Source organism: Salvelinus sp. IW2-2015, unplaced genomic scaffold (genome assembly GCF_002910315.2).
Source record: "Salvelinus sp. IW2-2015 unplaced genomic scaffold, ASM291031v2 Un_scaffold6559, whole genome shotgun sequence".
Classification (NCBI taxonomy): domain Eukaryota; kingdom Metazoa; phylum Chordata; class Actinopteri; order Salmoniformes; family Salmonidae; genus Salvelinus; species Salvelinus sp. IW2-2015.
In genome coordinates this window covers 1-17495 of record NW_019947821.1, presented here as the reverse complement: position 1 = coordinate 17495, position 17495 = coordinate 1, and the positions used below count along the sequence as shown (strand labels likewise).

Sequence of the window (17495 nt, the reverse complement as noted above, 5' to 3'; positions counted from 1 at the left end):
TGTGATTTGGTACATTTGACCTGTTAAAACAAAACTTCAACAGTCCTGCGACTGAGTGTGACATCATTTAACTGTGACACATTGCAGTACTCTCGACAACTCAGAAAGATAACAGCTCCCACTGTTTCCACTAGGAACAGCATGACAACACCACAGACAAGGGAAAGTTAACATCTCTTTGGCATCACATTGCGCATTAGCTAGCTACATGTCCCCAACTCTGAATTAAACCATTTTTACTCAAGTACCTGCGCGTCTCGCAATTCCACGACCACAGTCTCACTACTCCAGCGAGCCGCCATCTTCCTCTCCCGCAACAACACCAACAAGACGTCACACGACGCCCCTTGTCTCTCAAATCACGGACAACGCGAGAACTACTTCCTGTTTCTGATGGTTGGTGGGTGATGCTGCGGACGTCGCTATCCAAGATGGCTGCTACCATGGTGGAACATGTTGTCGTAGATGCGGGAGGATTTTTGAAGAAAGCTCCTCTTCAGGTGAGGTTTAAACTTCATCACATATCAGTCGCGATGTTCTTCAGGTGTTACGTCACCCCGGATCAGAAGTATTTCATGTGATAAGATAATCAGATAACTAGTTAACGTGGTCATCCTGTTTAAATGCCACATCAACATCATGTAGCTGCGTATATTATCATTTATACATTGCTGTATATATATTATATATGTTTATTTTCTAGAAATCGGGAAGAATATCTACACCCTGAAGGAGTTAGTAGAGGAAATTAGAGACAAGCCACCGGAGGAGTCTGTCAGTCCTCCATATAAACTCAACTTCAAAGAGCCGTACCCAGAGGACATCAGATTAGGTAGCTAAGGTTTTTTAAATGAACAATTTGTTTGATTTGTCGTACTGGATATTTGTTTTTGTAGACACTCTCTGCCTCTCCAACGTCACTTCTATAGTTGTTGATGGTACTGAACATATTCCTGAATTGTGACCCGGTACTGAGTGTTGCTGTCTGTGTTGAGTGACGAGTTCTCCAAGAAGACTGGAGACTACCCCAGCCTTCTGCCACAGACATCAAGGTTGGCTCTGGCATACCAGCTGGAGAGGGAACACGTTGGGACGGACCACCTGAGGAAAGAAACCGGAGGTCAAGTAAGACAGTGATCAAAGAGACGTGACCCCAAATGGAACCCTATTCCCTTTCTGCACTACGTAGGGAATAGGGTGCCATAGGACTCTGGTCTAAAGTAGTGCACTATATAAGGAATAGGGTGCCATAGGCTCTGGTCTAAAGTAGTGCACTATATAGGGAATAGGCTGCCATAGGGCTCTGGTCTAAAGTAGTGCACTATATAGGGAATAGGCTGCCATAGGACTCTGGTCTAAAGTAGTGCACTATATAGGGAATAGGGTGCCTAGTGCTCTGGTCTAAAGTAGTGCACTATATAGGGAATAGGGTGCCATGTGGGACACAACCAGTTAAAGGACTAGTTAACGCACAGACCCTGCGTAGCCCTTGGCAGCCTGGCTACCCGGACTAGTCACATTGTGTAAATACACTTTGATTTGATGTAAGTTTCCAGTGGGTCCACATCACTGACATGTCGTCTGTGGTCAGGTCCAGGTATCCAGTACAAGGAGACATCCAGAGGCTCCCGTTGGCGTGGCAGGATTCCACTTCCCCTCAAAGGTACAGTCCAGAACAATGACATCAACTCTGTTGTTAACTGAGTACTACCAGAGTACTGATCCAGTACTGATCCAGAGTACTGATCCAGAGTACTTCCGTATGCATGTTGAGATGAGAGACTGAGTAAATTAACAACCTAAAAGGCACTAGACACCATGTGAATGGGGAACCATGTGGGATGGGAACCAGTGTGGGATTGGGAACCATGTGGAATCACTGGATGGAACCATGTGGAATCACGTGGATGGGAACCAGGGGATGGGAACCACTTGCATGGGGAACCGCGTGGGATGGGAACCGGTGGGATGGGGGAACCGCGTGGGATGGGCAACCCGTGATGGGAACAACGCGTGGATGGGCAACCGCGTGGGATGGGCAACCACGTGGATGGGGACCATGGGATGATCATTAGTACAAATCAACCACTTCTGTCAACATCTACAATAGTAGTTAAGAGTTCTCCTCTCCTCCTCCATGGTCCAGAGGCCAGCTGATGGGCTGTTCAGTGGCAGACAGAGGCCAGCAGCACAGACGCCAGAGCACAACCAGCACAGCTATAACCCTCCAGAGATCGCAGAGTACAACAGCTTCCAGTTCTGGAGGAACCCTCTGCCCTGCTTCGACACTGACCTGCTGGATCTAGTGGTGAGTAGAACACACTACCTCTGACCTGCTGGAACTAGTGGTGAGWAGAACACACTACCTCTGACCTGCTGGATCTAGTGGTGAGTAGAACACACTACCTCTGACCTGCTGCAACTAGTGGTGAGTAGAACACACACGACCTCTGACCTGTCATCAGGGTTCCTGTCCTACTGCAGTTGACCTCTGAGCAACACGTCATCAGGGTTCCTGTCCTACTGCAGTTGTTGAGGGATTGAACCATGTGATGGAAACGTTTAAAACATTGGACAGATTGACACGCAGTCGTCAAAGATGGATTCACAATGAATCACCTTTCTCTCTGAATCGTTGTCGGTGCTGATGATGTGGTCCTTGTTATTTACCTGCAGGACATTCAGGACCTGTCAATATCAGACGGAGCAGCGGACACCGTCCACACAGAACCTGGGACCGGGACCGGGTCAGAGGAGCACGGCAGTGGGTCGGAGGAGGAGGAAGATGAAGAGGATGAAGAGGAGGAGGATGGCGGCGGTTGGATCACCCCTAGCAACATTAAACAGGTTCAGATGGAGACGGGGATCTGGGCGTCGCCTGCGGACATTAAAGTGGCGTGTCTCACCACCGACTTCGCTATGCAGGTACCGAGGCCCAAACGGACCCCTATTCCCTTGATAGTGCACTACTTCTAACCAGGGCTCATAGGTAGTGCATAAGTAGTACACTATAATAGGGAATTGGGTTGCCATTTGGGACTTACGATTCTGGTTAAATGAACTCGGAATAGTTCGGCAAACTAGTCTTTGTCTACGTCCCCGAGTGGTAATAGTTGACGTTGATTAAGTTCTGTTGAGACCCATTTTTAGATTCTACATTCAGAATCATCCAGTTGGTCGGCCTGTTGACCGAAACGGGTTTTGTTCAACAGAACGTCCTGATTCAGATCGGGCTCCATGTCCTCTCTGTGAATGGGATGCTCATCAAGCAGGCCAGGAATTACATCCTGAATTACATCCTGCGATGTCACGCCTGTTTCAAGTGAGTACCTCCTTTTAGCACTAAATAAAAACCAAAAGAAAACCCACCCGTTGATGTCACCAGGACCAGTTTAGTAATTAGACAACTTTTTAAATATGAGGAAACTTATACTCAACCTTGGTCTTTAAAACAGTTAACGCGTTTAACAACTCTTGGGTACGTGAGACGTTAGCGTCCCACCTCTTCAACAGCCAGTGAAACTGCTGGGCGCCAAATTCAAATACAGAAATACTCATTATAAAATTCAGAAAACAAAAACATTTTTAATCATGATTTAAAGATTAACTTCTTGTGAATCCAACACACGGTGTCAGATTTAAAAAATGCTTTACGGCGAAAGCATACCTTATGATTATTTGAGAACATAGCCAGCAGACAAATCATTACAAACAGTAACCACCAAGTAGAACAGTTACACAAGTCAGAAATAGAGATAGAATTAATCCCTTCCTTTGATGATCTTCATATGGTTGCACTCAGCAGACATTCATTTACTCAATAAATGTTCCTTTTGTTGTGATAAGTCTCTTTATATCCAAAAAACTCCGTTTTGTTCGCGTGTTTTCTTCAGTAATCCACAGGCTCAAACGCAGTCAAAACAGGAAGACAAAAATCCAAATAGTATCCGTAAAATTCATGGAAACATGTCAAATGATGTTTATATTCAATCTTCAGGTTGTTTTTAGCCTAAATAATTGATAATATCTCAACCGGACAATAACGTCGTCAATATAAAAGGTAACAAGAAAGGCACTCTCTCGGTCTCGCGCATGAAAAGCTCTGTGACACTTTAGGGTCACATCATTCAGACTGCTCTTACTTCCTCATTTTTCAGAATACAAGCCTGAAACAATTTCTAAAGACTGTTGACATCTGTGGAAGGCATAGGAACTGCAATTTGAGTCCTAAGTCAATGGATACTGTAATGGCATTGAATAGAAAACTACAAAACCCCCCAAAAAATGACTTCCCGAATGGATTTTCTCAGGTTTTCGCCTGCCAAATCAGTTCTGTTATACTCACAGACACTATTCTAACAGTTTTGGAAACTTTAGAGTGTTTTCTACCCAAATCTACCAGTTAAATGCATATCATATCTTCTGGGCCCGAGAAGCAGGCAGTTTAATTTTGGCATGCATTTCATCCAAAATTCCGAATGCTGCCCCCTACCCTAGAGAAGTTAAGAGGTTTAATTAAACGGTCTGGTCTTCTCTTTGTCGTAGGACCACCACCAACATGAATAAGGTTAAGAGGTTTATATTAAACGGTCTGGTCTTCTCCTTGTCGTAGGACCACCACCAACATGAATAAGGTTAAGAGGTTAATTAAACGGTCTGGTCTTCTCTTTGTCGTAGGACCACCACCAACATGATAAGAGGTTTAATAAACGGTCTGGTCTTCTCTTTGTCGTAGGACCACCACAACATGAATAAGGTTAAGAGGTAATTAAACGTCTGGTCTTCTCTTTGTCATAGGACCACCACCAACATGAATAAGAGGTTTAATTAAACGGTCTGGTCTTCTCTTTGTCGTAGGACCACCACCACCATGAATAAGGTTAAGAGTTTAATTAAACGGTATGGCCTTCTCTTTGTCGTAGGACCACCACCAACATGAATAAGGTTAAGAGGTTTATTTAAACGGTCTGTCTTCTCTCTTTGTCGTAGGACCACCACCAACATGAATAAGAGTTAAAAACGGTCTGTCTTCTCTTTGTCGTAGGGACCAACCAACATGAATAAGGTTAGAGTTTAATTAACGGTCTGGTCTTCTCTTTGTCGTAGGCCACCACCAACATGAATAAGGTTAAGAGGTTTAATTAAACGTCTGTTTCTCTCTTTGTCGTAGACCACCACCAACATGAATAAGGTAAGAGGTTTAATTAAACGGTCTTTCCTGTGTCGGACCACCACCAACATGAATAAGGTGTTCTGTCCACCTGTGGCATCAGAACGCTGAAGAAGGTGGCCGTACAGTCGCGAGGACGGAAGCATCCAGATGCATCTCTCAAAGAACCCAAGTGCTCAACCCCAAAGGAAGAGGGTAAGTGGATGGATTGGTACCAGGCCAGACCCACTCATAACTGTGGTAGGGGAAACATTATCAACCCCAAAGGGAACAGGGTAAGTGGATGGATTGGTGCCAGGCACGACGACAAGGCAAACATCACTGGTAGGTAGGAAACATTATCAAACCTCAAAGGGAAAGGGTATAAGTGGATGGATTGGTACAGGCCCAAGACCAGCATCCATCACTGTGGTAGGAAACAATTATCAACCCAAAAAGGGAACAGGGTAAGTGGATGTTGGTACCAGGCCAGCAGCACCCACCATCATACTGTGGTAAGAGAACCAGTTATCAACCCAAAAGGAAACAGGGTAGTGGATGGATTGGTACCAGGCCAGACAGACCCACATCATACTGTGGTAGGAAACATTATCAACCCCAAAGGAAACGGGTGAGTGGATGGATTGGTATCCAGACCAGACCCACATAATACTGTGGTAGGAAACATTATCACCCCAGGAACAGGGTAAGGTGAATTGGTACCAGGCCCAATGACAAGAACCATCATATGTGTGGTAGGAAATCATCTTCAATCCTAAAGGAAACAGGGTAAGTGGATGGATTGGTACCAGACCAAGACCCACATCATACTGTGGTAGGAAACTCATTTCTTACATAATGATTCAGTATTTTTTTCAGATGACATTTGGTTGTCATCAAATGTGCAGCTTCTACATGCTGTAGTCAGTTGGGTGTAAAGGGGGGGCTACGTAGTCAGTTGGGGAAAGGGGGGGATACCTGTCAGTTGGGGGAAAAGGGGGGGATACCGTAGTCAGTTGGGGAAAAGGGGGGAATACCTATCAGTTGGGGGAGGGGGGGATACTAGTCAGTTGGGGAAAAGGGGAGGGATACTAGTCAGTTGGGGGGGATACCTAGTCAGTGTGGGAAAGGGGGGGATACTAGTCAGTTGGAAGAAAGGGGCGGGGGATACCTAGTCAGTTGGGGGAAAGGGGGGGATACCTAGTCAGTTGGGGGAAAGGGGGGTACCTAGTCGTTGGGGGAAAGGGGGGGATACCTAGTAGTTGGGGAAGGGGGGGCTGGAGCTAGTCAGTTGGGGAAAGGGGGGGATCACTAGTCAGTTGGGGAAAGGGGGGGATACCTAGTCAGTTGGGGGAAAGGGGGGATACCTAGTCAGTTTGGGGGAAAGGGGGGGGATACCTAGTCAGTTGGGGGAAAGGGGGGATACCTAGTCAGTCGGGGGAAAGGGGAGGGATACCTATGTCAGTTGGAAAAGGGGGGGATACCTAGTCAGTTGGGGGGATACCTAGTCAGTGGTGGGAAAGGGGGGATACTAGTCAGTTGGGGGGAAGGGGGGGATACCTAGTCAGTTTGGGGAAAAGGGGGGGTTACCTAGTCAGTTGGGGGAAAGGGGGGGATACCTAGTCAGTGTGGGAAAGGGGGGATACCTAGTCAGTTGGGGAAAAGGGGGGGATACAGTGGGTTATACTGCTTGTTCAGGGGAGAACTACAGAGTTTACCTGTCAGCTCAGGATTCGATCCAGCAACATTGTCGGGTTACTAGTCCAACGCTGTAACCACTAGGCTACCTGCAGACTAGCTTCTCCACACTCTGTTGCAGACTAGCGTTTTACCATCGCTTATGTGTAATGATTGAGGTGGAATGCTAATCTAGAGGGAAGGAGCTAATGTACTCTCCTCTGTTCCCCGTAGTACTCCCTGCCACAAGGGGGCAGACTAATGTACGCTCTCTGTTCCCCGTAGTACTCCCTGCCACAAGGGGCAGACTAATGTACTCTCTCTGTTCCCCGTAGTACTCCCGCCACAAGGGGCAGACTAATGTACGCTCTCTGTTCTTCCCGTAGTACTCCCTGCCACAGGGGGCAGACTAATGTAGCTCTCTGTTCTCCGTAGTACTCCTGCCACAAGGGGGCAGACTAATGTACGCTCTCTGTTCCCCGTAGTACTCCCTGCCACAAGGGGGCAGACTAATGTACGCTCTCTGTTCCCCGTAGTACTCCCTGCCACAAGGGGGCAGACTAATGTACGCTCTCTGTTCTCCGTAGTACTCTTGGGGCAGACATGTACTCTCTGTTCCCGTAGTACTCTCCTGCCACAGGGGGCAGACTAAGTACGCTCTCTGTTCCCCATGATGACCTGCCACAAGGGGGCAGACTAATGTACGCTCTCTGTTCCCGTAGTACTCCCTGCCCACAGGGGCAGACTAATGTCTCTCTCTGTTCCCCGTAGTACTCCTGCCCCTGCCACAGGGGGCAGACTAATGTACGCTCTCTGTTCTCCGTAGTACTCCTGCCCCAGGGCAGACTAATGTACTCTCTCTGTCCCCGTAGTACTCCCTGCCCTGCCACAAGGGGCAAACACGGCAGCAACCCCCACCTGGTGGAGGACCACGCGCTTCCCCAGCCGCGTGTTGTCCCGTAAGCCCGCCAGAAGACGGACGTCTTAAACCCAGACTACCTGGCCGGGGGCGGCTCACCTTTCTCTGATCACGACATCTACAGCCGCTCTGCCAACCTGCACATCACAGACGGGCGGGCGGAGGGGGACGGAGGAGGGCCAACCCAACGCTGCCCGCAAGAAGAAATGTGTTGAGAAGCCATCTTGAGAATCGGAAACCATCTTGAAGAATCGGAAACATCTTGAGAAGCGAAGCCATCTTGAAGAAGCGGAATGCCATCTTGAAGAACGGAAGCCATCTTGAGAGCGGAAGCCATCTTGAAGAAGCAGACAGCCATCTTGAAGAAGCGAAGCCATCTTGAAAGAAGCGGAAGCCATCTTGAAGAAGCGGAAGCCATCTTGAAGAAGCGGAAGCCATCTTGAAGAATCTTCTACACAAGTTCCACTAAACAGAAATCCCAGCAACTGAACAGTGAAGATAGCTGGATTTAATACTGATGTTTTGTATAAAATTACAATTTTTTTAAAAAGGTTAAACTTAATGAATTCCATGTTCGAATAATGTTATACGGTAACTACCAAGTTTGTAAAAGCCTGAAGGTATTTGCACTTTCTAGGCTTGTGTTTGTAACCTGCTCTGACATTTTTTGATGCCCCTAATTAAAACACAGTTTGAAGACATTTCTGTTTTGGATATATTTTAATCATGAACATCCATCTTACAGTAGAAATAAACTATTTTAAAATGTATTACATAGTTAAGCACATTCTCAAACCAGTCATACCCAGATTAGATGGCAGTATATACAAGCTAAAGCATTGGAAACATTACTGGAAAGGGTAAATTGTTAAATTAACTAGTCAAAATGCATAATAACTGAGATTCAAGGCTATTGTTAGTCTACCTAGCCAAAAATCCTGAGGGTTAACTCTCTGCTACTTCTGGGTTTACCTCAGGCTCTGATGGCTCACTGTTTACCTCAGGCTCCAGGACTGGGTTATGTTCTGGGGAGGTCAGTACAGGCTCTAGGACTGGGTTATGTTCTGGGGCGGTCAGTACAGGCTCTAGGACTGGGTTATGTTCTGGGGCGGTCAGTACAGGCTCTAGGACTGGGTTATGTTCTGGGGCGGTCAGTACAGGCTTTGGGGGATTCAGTATGGCCTCCAACTCAGGGTCGTCCTGTACTTCACGGTGGCTGTCAGCCCTTGGTCTCTCTGGGTCGTCCAGTACAGGGTTAGGGTCATTCAAAATGGCTTCCAGTTCAGGGTCAGAGGTCAGACCTGTCTCGGACACAAACTCAGTAGATATGGTGGATGAGACCATGGGATCCTCCTCTACAGGTTCCGGGCCTGCTATCGGTTCAAGACCAGGAAGTCCCAGGTTGTCAACAGGAAGTGTCKGTTGAGGATCAGCTGTGGTGAGACCGTCCAGCTCAACACTGAGGTCTTCTACCATCGGAGTCACCGTCTCCCTCTTGGGAAGAACAAACGCCAGAGGCTCCAGGACTGGACTCACGTCAATACAACCCAGACTGCTGTACTGGTGGACTTGAGTTGGCAGGGACACCTGGAGGACAAAAACCATGTTTCACATTACTATAGAGGTTGTTACTGTGGATGTTTCACATGACTATAGAGGTTGTTACTGTGGATGTTTCACATGACTATAGAGGTTTTACTGTGATGTTTCACATGACTATAGAGGTTGTTACTGTGGATGTTTCACATGACTATAGAGGTTGTTACTGTGGATGTTTCACATGACTATAGAGGTTGTTACTGTGGATGTTCACATGATATAGAGGTTGTTACTGTGGATGTTTCACATTGACTATAGAGGTTGTTACTTGGATGTTTCACATGACTATAGAGGGTGGTCGTGGGGACGTGACAGAGTATTTACCCAGAGAACTGTGCTGGGGGGACGGACAGAGTATTTACCCAGTATGACAGAGAGCTGTGCTGGGGGGACATGACAGAGTATTTACCCAGTATGACAGAGAACTGTGCTGGGGGGACACATGACAGAGTATTTACCCAGTATGACAGAGAGCTGTGCGGGGGGGACATGACAGAGTATTTACCCAGTATGACAGAGAGCTGTGCTGGGGGGGACACATGACAGAGTATTACCCAGTATGACAGAACTGTGCTGGGGGGACGATGACAGAGTATTTACCAGTGATGACAGAGAGCTGTGCTGGGGGGGGACGGACAGAGTATTTACCCAGTATGACAGAGACTGTGCTGGGGGGACGTGACAGAGTATTTACCCAGTATGACAGAGAGCTGTGCTGGGGGAACAGGACCTGCAGACAGCGGTTGAGGAAAGGGAACCATGTCCTCAGCGAAGGAACAGCAGAATTGGACAAACAGGTCCTTCTCTCGGTCGTGAAGGCCTCTCTTCAGCCCGGTGGAACGCCACGATCAGCTTGGTGACCTGGGGAGGGAGAGGAAGTCAATACAACCAGTCGAGGGAGGGGGGACCTGGGGAGAGTCTGAGGGGAGGGGGGGACCTGGGGGAGAGTCTGAGGGAGGGGGACCTGGGGAGAGTCTGAGGGGGGGAGGGGAACCTGGGAGAGTCTGAGGGGGAGGGGACCTGGGGAGAGTCTGAGGGGGGATTGGGGAGAGTCTGAGTGAGGGGGCTGGGGAGAGTCTGGGGGAGGGAGGGGGGACCTGGGAGAGTCTGAGGGGAGGGGACCTGGGGAGAGTCTGAGGGAGGGGGGAGAGTCTGAGGGAGGGGGACCTGGGAGAGTCTGAGGGGAGGGGACCTGGGGAGAGTCTGAGGGGAGGGGGGACCTGGGAGAGTCTGAGGGAGAGGGGACCTGGGAGAGTCTGAGGGGAGGGGGGGACCTGGGGAGAGTCTGAGGGGGAGGGGGGACCTGGGGAGAGTCTGAGGGAGGAGGGAGGGGGAACCTGGGGAGAGTCTGAGGGGGAGGGGGACCTGGGGGATTGAGGGAGGGAGGGGGACCTGGGGAGAGTCTGAGGGGAGGGGGGACCTGGGGAGAGTCTGAGGGAGGAGGGGGACCTGGGGAGAGTCTGAGGGGAGGGAGGGGGCGACCTGGGGAGAGTCTGAGGGGAGGGGGGACCTGGGAGAGTCTGAGGGGAGGGGGGCCTGGGGAGAGTCTGAGGGAGGGGGGGGTCTGAGGGGAGGGACCTGAGGGAGGGGGGACCTGGAGAGTCTGAGGGGGGGACCTGGGGAGAGTCTGAGGGGAGGGGGGAACCGTGTCTAGAGAGAACCTGGGACAGCCTAGACGTGTCAATATGGTAACTTTAGCAGCAGACGTAGTGTAGCGTCAGCAGAGACAGACAGGCGTTCGTTACCTTTACCAGGGCGTCCTCCAGATACTCGGTCACCTGCTGGGCCAGACCGAGGGGACAACAGAGCCTGAGGTCGTTGAAGGCCGTCAAGATGTTGTTGAGGAAGCAGGCCAGAGGAGGGAAATCCAGCAGAGCCATGGGGGGCTGGAGGGTGCCTGGCTGGGTACTGGGGGGCTGGACGGTACCTGGCATGGAGCCCCCAGCCAGCATAGAGGGGAGAGAGATCAGAGTATACAGGTTCATGTCSTCCCGGAACGTCTCCACGGCTTCCTCTACAGCTTGACGGAAGGTCTCGGCCGCCACGCGCTGGAACATCGGGGCCAGCTGGCCGCGGAAGTCTGCCCCAACGCGGCTGAAGGACAGGCCGAAGTACATGCACTGTCCCAGCAGGGAGTCCAGGCGTCCGCCCACCCCCCTCTGGAGGTCTCGATCCAGGGTCACCAGGAACTCAGACACCTGCTGCACCACCCAGCCGTGGAAGATGGCCCCTTCGTTCACCGCCTGGCCCGMACCACCTTTCAACACAAGACACCGTACATCACAAGGCTGCCCAGCRAGTGACCTGACACTTCAGTTGGACTATTGACCTGTACTGACGGGCTTTTCCAGAACATATGTACTGTATATTTGTAAATACGTCTTTAAAATAATTATTGTTGTGTTTACATCTTCATATTTATGAAAAATTGTAAATCGGATCAAATAATTCACCTTAAATGAAATGAATCGTTGTTTCACCGGGAGACAGCAGGGGGTCCTCGTCAGAGAAGATGGCTCTGTACTGGGTGATGATGTCAAACAGATGTACCGGAGAGGAAGGACATGTCAGAGAATAGGGGGGGAGTGGAGCATCATTCCTGTTTCCTCGTCCTTCATTCCCACCGCTAGATAACTGAAGCCAGGTTACACACGCGACACGCCTCGATGGTCTTGGTGACGTGGCAGTAAGGGTCATCATCAGGGACAGTGGGACAGGATGGAATGGAGCCAGCTGCCCCGCGCCTGCAGGAACTTGACCCGTAGCTCCGCCTCCGTGAACACGTCCATCCTGCGCAGGAGCACATCACACGCAGGCACACAGGAAGTTGGGAGTTGCTACGTAGTTGCTGTAACAACTGGTTCAGCATGAGCTGAGCTGACTGACGCACCTCCTGGACGATTCCCTGAAGAAGACACACAGGTCAGAGGTCAGAGAATCACACTGTTACAGTATTAAGACGAGGTATTTCTAGATCTACCACATAGTTTGTCAGACTGAGTGTAGACAAATGTATATAATAAGGAGTGGTACGATCTGTAACTCCTAGCTGTGTAAGCAGGAAGTGGTACGATCTGTAACTCCTAGCTGTGTAAGCAGAGAAGTGGTACGATCTGTAACTCCTAGCTGTGTAAGCAGGAAGTGGTACGATCTGTAACTCCTAGCTGTGTAAGCAGGAAGTGGTACGATTCTGTAACTCCTAGCTGTGTAAACAGGAAGTGGTACGATCTGTAACTCCTAGCTGTGTAAACAGGAAGTGGTACGATCTGTAACTCCTAGCTGTGTAAACAGGAAGTGGTACGATCTGTAACTCCTAGCTGTGTAAACAGGAAGTGGTACGATCTGTAACTCCTAGCTGTGTAAACAGGAAGTGGTACGATCTGTAACTCCTAGCTGTGTAAACAGGAAGTGGTACGATCTGTAACTCCTAGCTGTGTAAACAGGAAGTGGTACGATCTGTACTCCTAGCTGTGTAAACAGGAAGTGGTACGATCTGTAACTCCTAGCTGTGTAAGCAGGAGTGGTACGATCTGTAACTCCTAGCTGTGTAAGCAGGAAGTGGTAGTTGGAGCATTAATACCTGGATGACAGGTAGAGACGAGTGCTTCTTCTCCAGTCTCTTGACGTAGGCCGCCAGTCCAGAGCCTCCTCGTAGTAGCCATTCCGGACGCAGGTGTCCATCAGCTGAGGTATCTCTAAGATCTCCAGGATCTCTGTGTGGCGGTTCAGAGTCAGGCTGTTCATCCTCCGGCTCACCCGATGTCCTCCGCCTCCTTCACAAACCCTAAAGGAGAGGATAGACACCAACAGGTTCTTCATCATGTCAGCAGTCCGTCATAATAAACACTGTTATAACAGTCCATAACACTGTTATAAACAGTCCATACCACACTGTTATAAGTCCATAACACACCACTGTTATAACAGTCCATAACACACACTGTTATAACAGTCCATAACACACACTGTTATAACAGTCCATAACACCACTGTTACAGTCCATAACACACTGTTATAACAGTCCATAACACACTGTTTAACAGTCCATAACACACACTGTTATAACAGTCCATAACACACACTGTTATAACAGTCCATAACACACACTGTTATAACAGTCCTAATAAACACTGTTATAAACAGCCCATAATAACACTGTTATAACAGGTCATAATAAACACTGTTATAACAGTTCATGGACAGTAACATTCAACGAGATCTAGTGTTGGTTCTAGACAGACGTGAGCCCGGTACCAGTCTGTTTGTTCTAGATGACTGAGCCGGTACCAGTCTGTTTTTCTAGATAGAGTGAGCCGGTACAGTCTGTTTGTTCTAGATAGACGTGAGCCGTACCAGTCTGTTTTGTTCTAGACAGACGTGAGCCCGGTACCAGTCTGTTTGTTCTAGATAGACGTGACGCCGGTACCAGTCTGTTTGTTCTAGACAGACGTGAGCCCGGTACCAGTCTGTTTGTTCTAGATAGACGTGAGCCCGGAACCAGTCTGTTGGTTCTAGATAGACGTGAGCCCGGTACCAGTCTGTTTGTTCTAGATAGCGTGAGCCGCGGTACCAGTCTGTTTGTTCTAGACAGACGTGAGCCCGGTACAGTCTGTTTGTTCTAGATACGACGTGAGCTCCGAACCAGTCTGTTGTTCTAGATAGACGTGAGCCCGGTACAGTCTGTTTGTTCTATGACAGAGAGATGACAGAGAGAAAATAAATCCATTGCAAAATAATAATGTTTATGGATTGATGAAGTACCAGTCAAAGTAAGAACACATTTGACCGTGATGCTTATCGGTCTATAAGTTAATTTGCAGAAGTCAACAGAGTGATTCCCTGACCTCTACTGTAAACGAGTGAGGGGAAACCCTACTTCAAGTCTCAGAGCAAGTGACGTAACGATTGAAACGCTATTAGCGCGTACCCGTAACTAGCTAGCCATTTCACATCCGTTACACAGGCAACAGACTATCAGCACCTCACCACCCTTAACAAGGTGAGCCCGAGGCAGTATGCTCACATTGAAAACATAGGGTGAGTATTGGTAAAGTGGGACACAGAATCATTCCATTGTCCTTCACCCCAACATGACACCATTCTAATAGTTTAATAACTCTATTATCAGAAAACAGGAAGACAAACACAGGGATGGATGATTTACTCAAACACAAATTGTCCTGAGACCACATCTTGTTATTGGATACTGGCAAAGTGGGACACGTAATTCTATTGTAAAGGAGGACAATTTATACAACGGGTGGTGGATCTAATCGTGAATGCTGATTGGTTAAACCCGCATTCCAGCCGGTGTCTATTCCAATAATGACCACCGGCTAAATCTATGACGTTAACATGCCTAATTACTCTGTTTGCAAATCCGCTGGTCTCATCAGCCCTGCCAGGCAATTTATAAACTTGATCTATAGACATTATCTCACATTTATTTTAGACAAACATTTAGTTTTCGACAGCGGAGATTTGTATAAATCTTGCAGTCTGTCTCCTCCGACATTTGCAACATTGTCTCAATATTCAAATTCGATCTCCAGCTGTCGCATACCTTACGGGATGAGACAGGCAYGCAGCTTTTCTCAGCCAGTTGAAATAATGAATCAGGATCGTTTTTATGGATATAACGTTATACAAATAACTAATCAATAGAAAATAGGTTAAACAACACTTGGTGCAGCTCGTTTTCAGTCTTTCCAGCTTCAGTTTGAAGTGATTGTGTTGTTGCTGTGTTGTTGGCTAGCTCCTCTGAACAACAGCGTCCTGACGAGTAAACACATGTTCTATGCCATGCGAAATCAGCCTCGTTAGCTCAATGTTATGGATAACAGATTAAACTAATGCAGCTACTTTGTTGTTATTCTGGCCGCAAGTTGGCCGAGCTGGCCGCAAGTTGGCTGTTCTGGCCGCAAGTTGGCCGCAAGTTGGCTGAGTTGATAGAATGAACGACCAGCCAGCTGGGTAACAACCCTATATGTGTCGGGACTAACGTCATACATTGTGGAAGGATGAAATATTATGAATAAATATATCAAAATGCAGTTTCATGAAAATATTATTTGAATATGATGGTAACACGTTATATAGAAGTGATAATGCCCACGAAACCGGTGTTTGGTTCCCCCCCTTCCCGTTCTTCATTGCTGCGACTTGCTAGTTGAGATTTCTGCTCTTCACTCCGTTGTCAGTTTAGCCTACATTTCACTGATTTTAGTAGCAGAAAGCATTTCTGTCTGCAGTTTTCGGTTTGGCTATTTGTTTCAAGTGTTTGTGGTGTTCTGGCTTGTATGCCGCCCTGGGTGAACCCCCCCTTCAGCGCCCGCCCCCGGCAAGATGCCGCCCTGAGCGGTACCTAAACCGGCAACTGGCTTTGTATTAGTCTATAAATAAATCTCTTTGCCAAAATACGTCATCTCTCCCATGTCTTATTCGACTAGTATCTTTGAAAGTGTAAGGATAATAATTCGGCCATAGTTGTTCTGAAATGTTTATTGCTTGCCAACATTTTACTCTCTCCTCTATGTTTAATATAATAATTATTCATTTCGGTTGTCTATCCTGACGTGAAGCTTGTTCTATATTAAGTATTTGACTSTAGCCACAAAATTAAGGAAATTAGAAAGGGGGGTTCTGGCAGGGGGGAGATTGTCGACCTAACACCGGGCTTCGACCTAACACCTGTGCAAATATATCCTCCAAACACCGGTTTCTCGGGCACTATCGCGTAAATAACATGACATGTCAAAACGACAGAGAGTAATTGTCTAACTTTACCACTAACCTGCATTTTTCACCGAAGCTGGGCAACTTGTCGAGGAGTTTGGAAACACTGCTTTCCACACGGCCAAAGTCMCGGTAAATCTCCTCGGTGCAGTCCGCGGTGCGGATGAACGTCTTGTAGTTGGAGAAGGCGAGCTCCCGGGTCTGCTGCAGTATCTGCGCCCTCTCCTCCGCCAACCGCTCCGGTTCACGGTTTAATTTCTCCACGCCAAACGAACTGAGCTCTGACAAGTAGGCTGCGAAGTCGGGGTTGTCTCTCCAGTTGTCTGGAAAGCTGTCTTTAAATATTGAAGCCAGAATACTCTCATCTTCCACGTCCACAGCGGTCATATTGGAAAGCTGTGCACTTCAATACTTCATCTGAATTGTCGTCTACCGACTCCGATTACAGCTTTACACAGGATACGAAAACAGCTCGTTAAAATACAATGTTAAGCGTCTGATGTCGTTTAAATGGCAATTTAATTCGCATTTGTCTAAAATTCTAGTCGCTCGCAAACACCAGACACACATCAACAGGCGCATGATTTTGACGTCACTATTACATCCACTTCCGTTTCCTGCGCATGAATTTCCGCTCACTATCCCACGCTGCAGCGTTATCAAGCTACATTCAGTGACACAATATTGTAAGGAAATTAGCGAATTATTTACCAAGATGAGGCCTTTAACAGACGACGAGACAAAACGATGTTTGAGAAACTCTCCAAATAGTGGTATTGCATGTGATCTGAAAGACAAGGCTGACGTTATTTTGAAACTGCCATGTCTGTTCAGACTAGCGCCATGCTTGCAACCAACTCGTGTAGTTTTGCCTGCTAGTTAGTGCACAGGGTTGATAAACACCAGTCCATATCCGGTCTCTTTGGTGCTATGCTCATGATGACAGTCTTTATACCTGCACTAGTTATGCTTCTCAGCAAGCTGGCTAATACGTCGTCTGAGTAGATAGACAACGTACCATTTCAAATCACTTGCTGTGTAGATGGCAAGTGATTTGAAATGGTCTGAAATTCTCTGAATCTACATTGACAATGTGTGAACCTTCCTCTGTCCACAGCATTGGTGAGAACATCAAACTCTGGTGGATCGACCCGAGTGGGACGTATTGCTTCAGACTTCACAATGACCGGTATATTACATCAGGTAAACAAAGCTACAGAGCTGCTGTTATATGTTATATACTAATATTACCTATGGATATTATAAAGCAGGTTACTTCATGATCATCTCTTTTTGGGTTAGTTAAGATATTGTCTTATTTCCACTTTTTTTTTGTATCAGTGAGAAAATTCTGAAGTTGGCTACCAACATCGCCGCGGTAAGGGTGGTACCGCTTTGGGACTTCAGCCAAGGCCA

At 47.8% G+C, this 17495-nt stretch overlaps 2 protein-coding genes and 1 long non-coding RNA gene across 3 annotated transcripts; 2 read left to right on the top strand and 1 right to left on the bottom strand.

Annotated features, from left to right (window-relative positions):
• The first annotated feature begins 393 nt into the window (after window positions 1–393).
• Window positions 394–7992, top strand: nob1 (NIN1 (RPN12) binding protein 1 homolog). The gene is given in 14 exon segments (XM_070442195.1): window positions 394–501; window positions 704–832; window positions 977–1125; window positions 1592–1663; window positions 2147–2308; window positions 2677–2925; window positions 3213–3322; window positions 4990–5012; window positions 5249–5297; window positions 5299–5342; window positions 5672–5700; window positions 7598–7620; window positions 7720–7898; window positions 7901–7992. Coding segments are annotated over 14 exon segments (1404 nt in total). The 5' UTR covers window positions 394–407.
• Window positions 7993–8446: 454 nt separating this feature from the next.
• On the bottom strand, window positions 8447–16603 carry cog8 (component of oligomeric golgi complex 8). Its single transcript, XM_024145045.2, is given in 12 exon segments — window positions 8447–9320; window positions 9322–9332; window positions 10039–10166; window positions 10168–10205; window positions 11090–11601; window positions 11825–11894; window positions 11998–12054; window positions 12056–12147; window positions 12150–12249; window positions 12925–12983; window positions 12986–13095; window positions 16105–16603. Coding segments are annotated over 12 exon segments (2169 nt in total). The 5' UTR covers window positions 16467–16603; the 3' UTR covers window positions 8447–8690.
• Window positions 16604–16717: 114 nt separating this feature from the next.
• Window positions 16718–17495, top strand: LOC139026976 (uncharacterized). The gene is made up of 3 exons (XR_011478991.1): window positions 16718–16849; window positions 17197–17282; window positions 17421–17495. It is a non-coding gene; the product is annotated as an uncharacterized lncRNA (long non-coding RNA).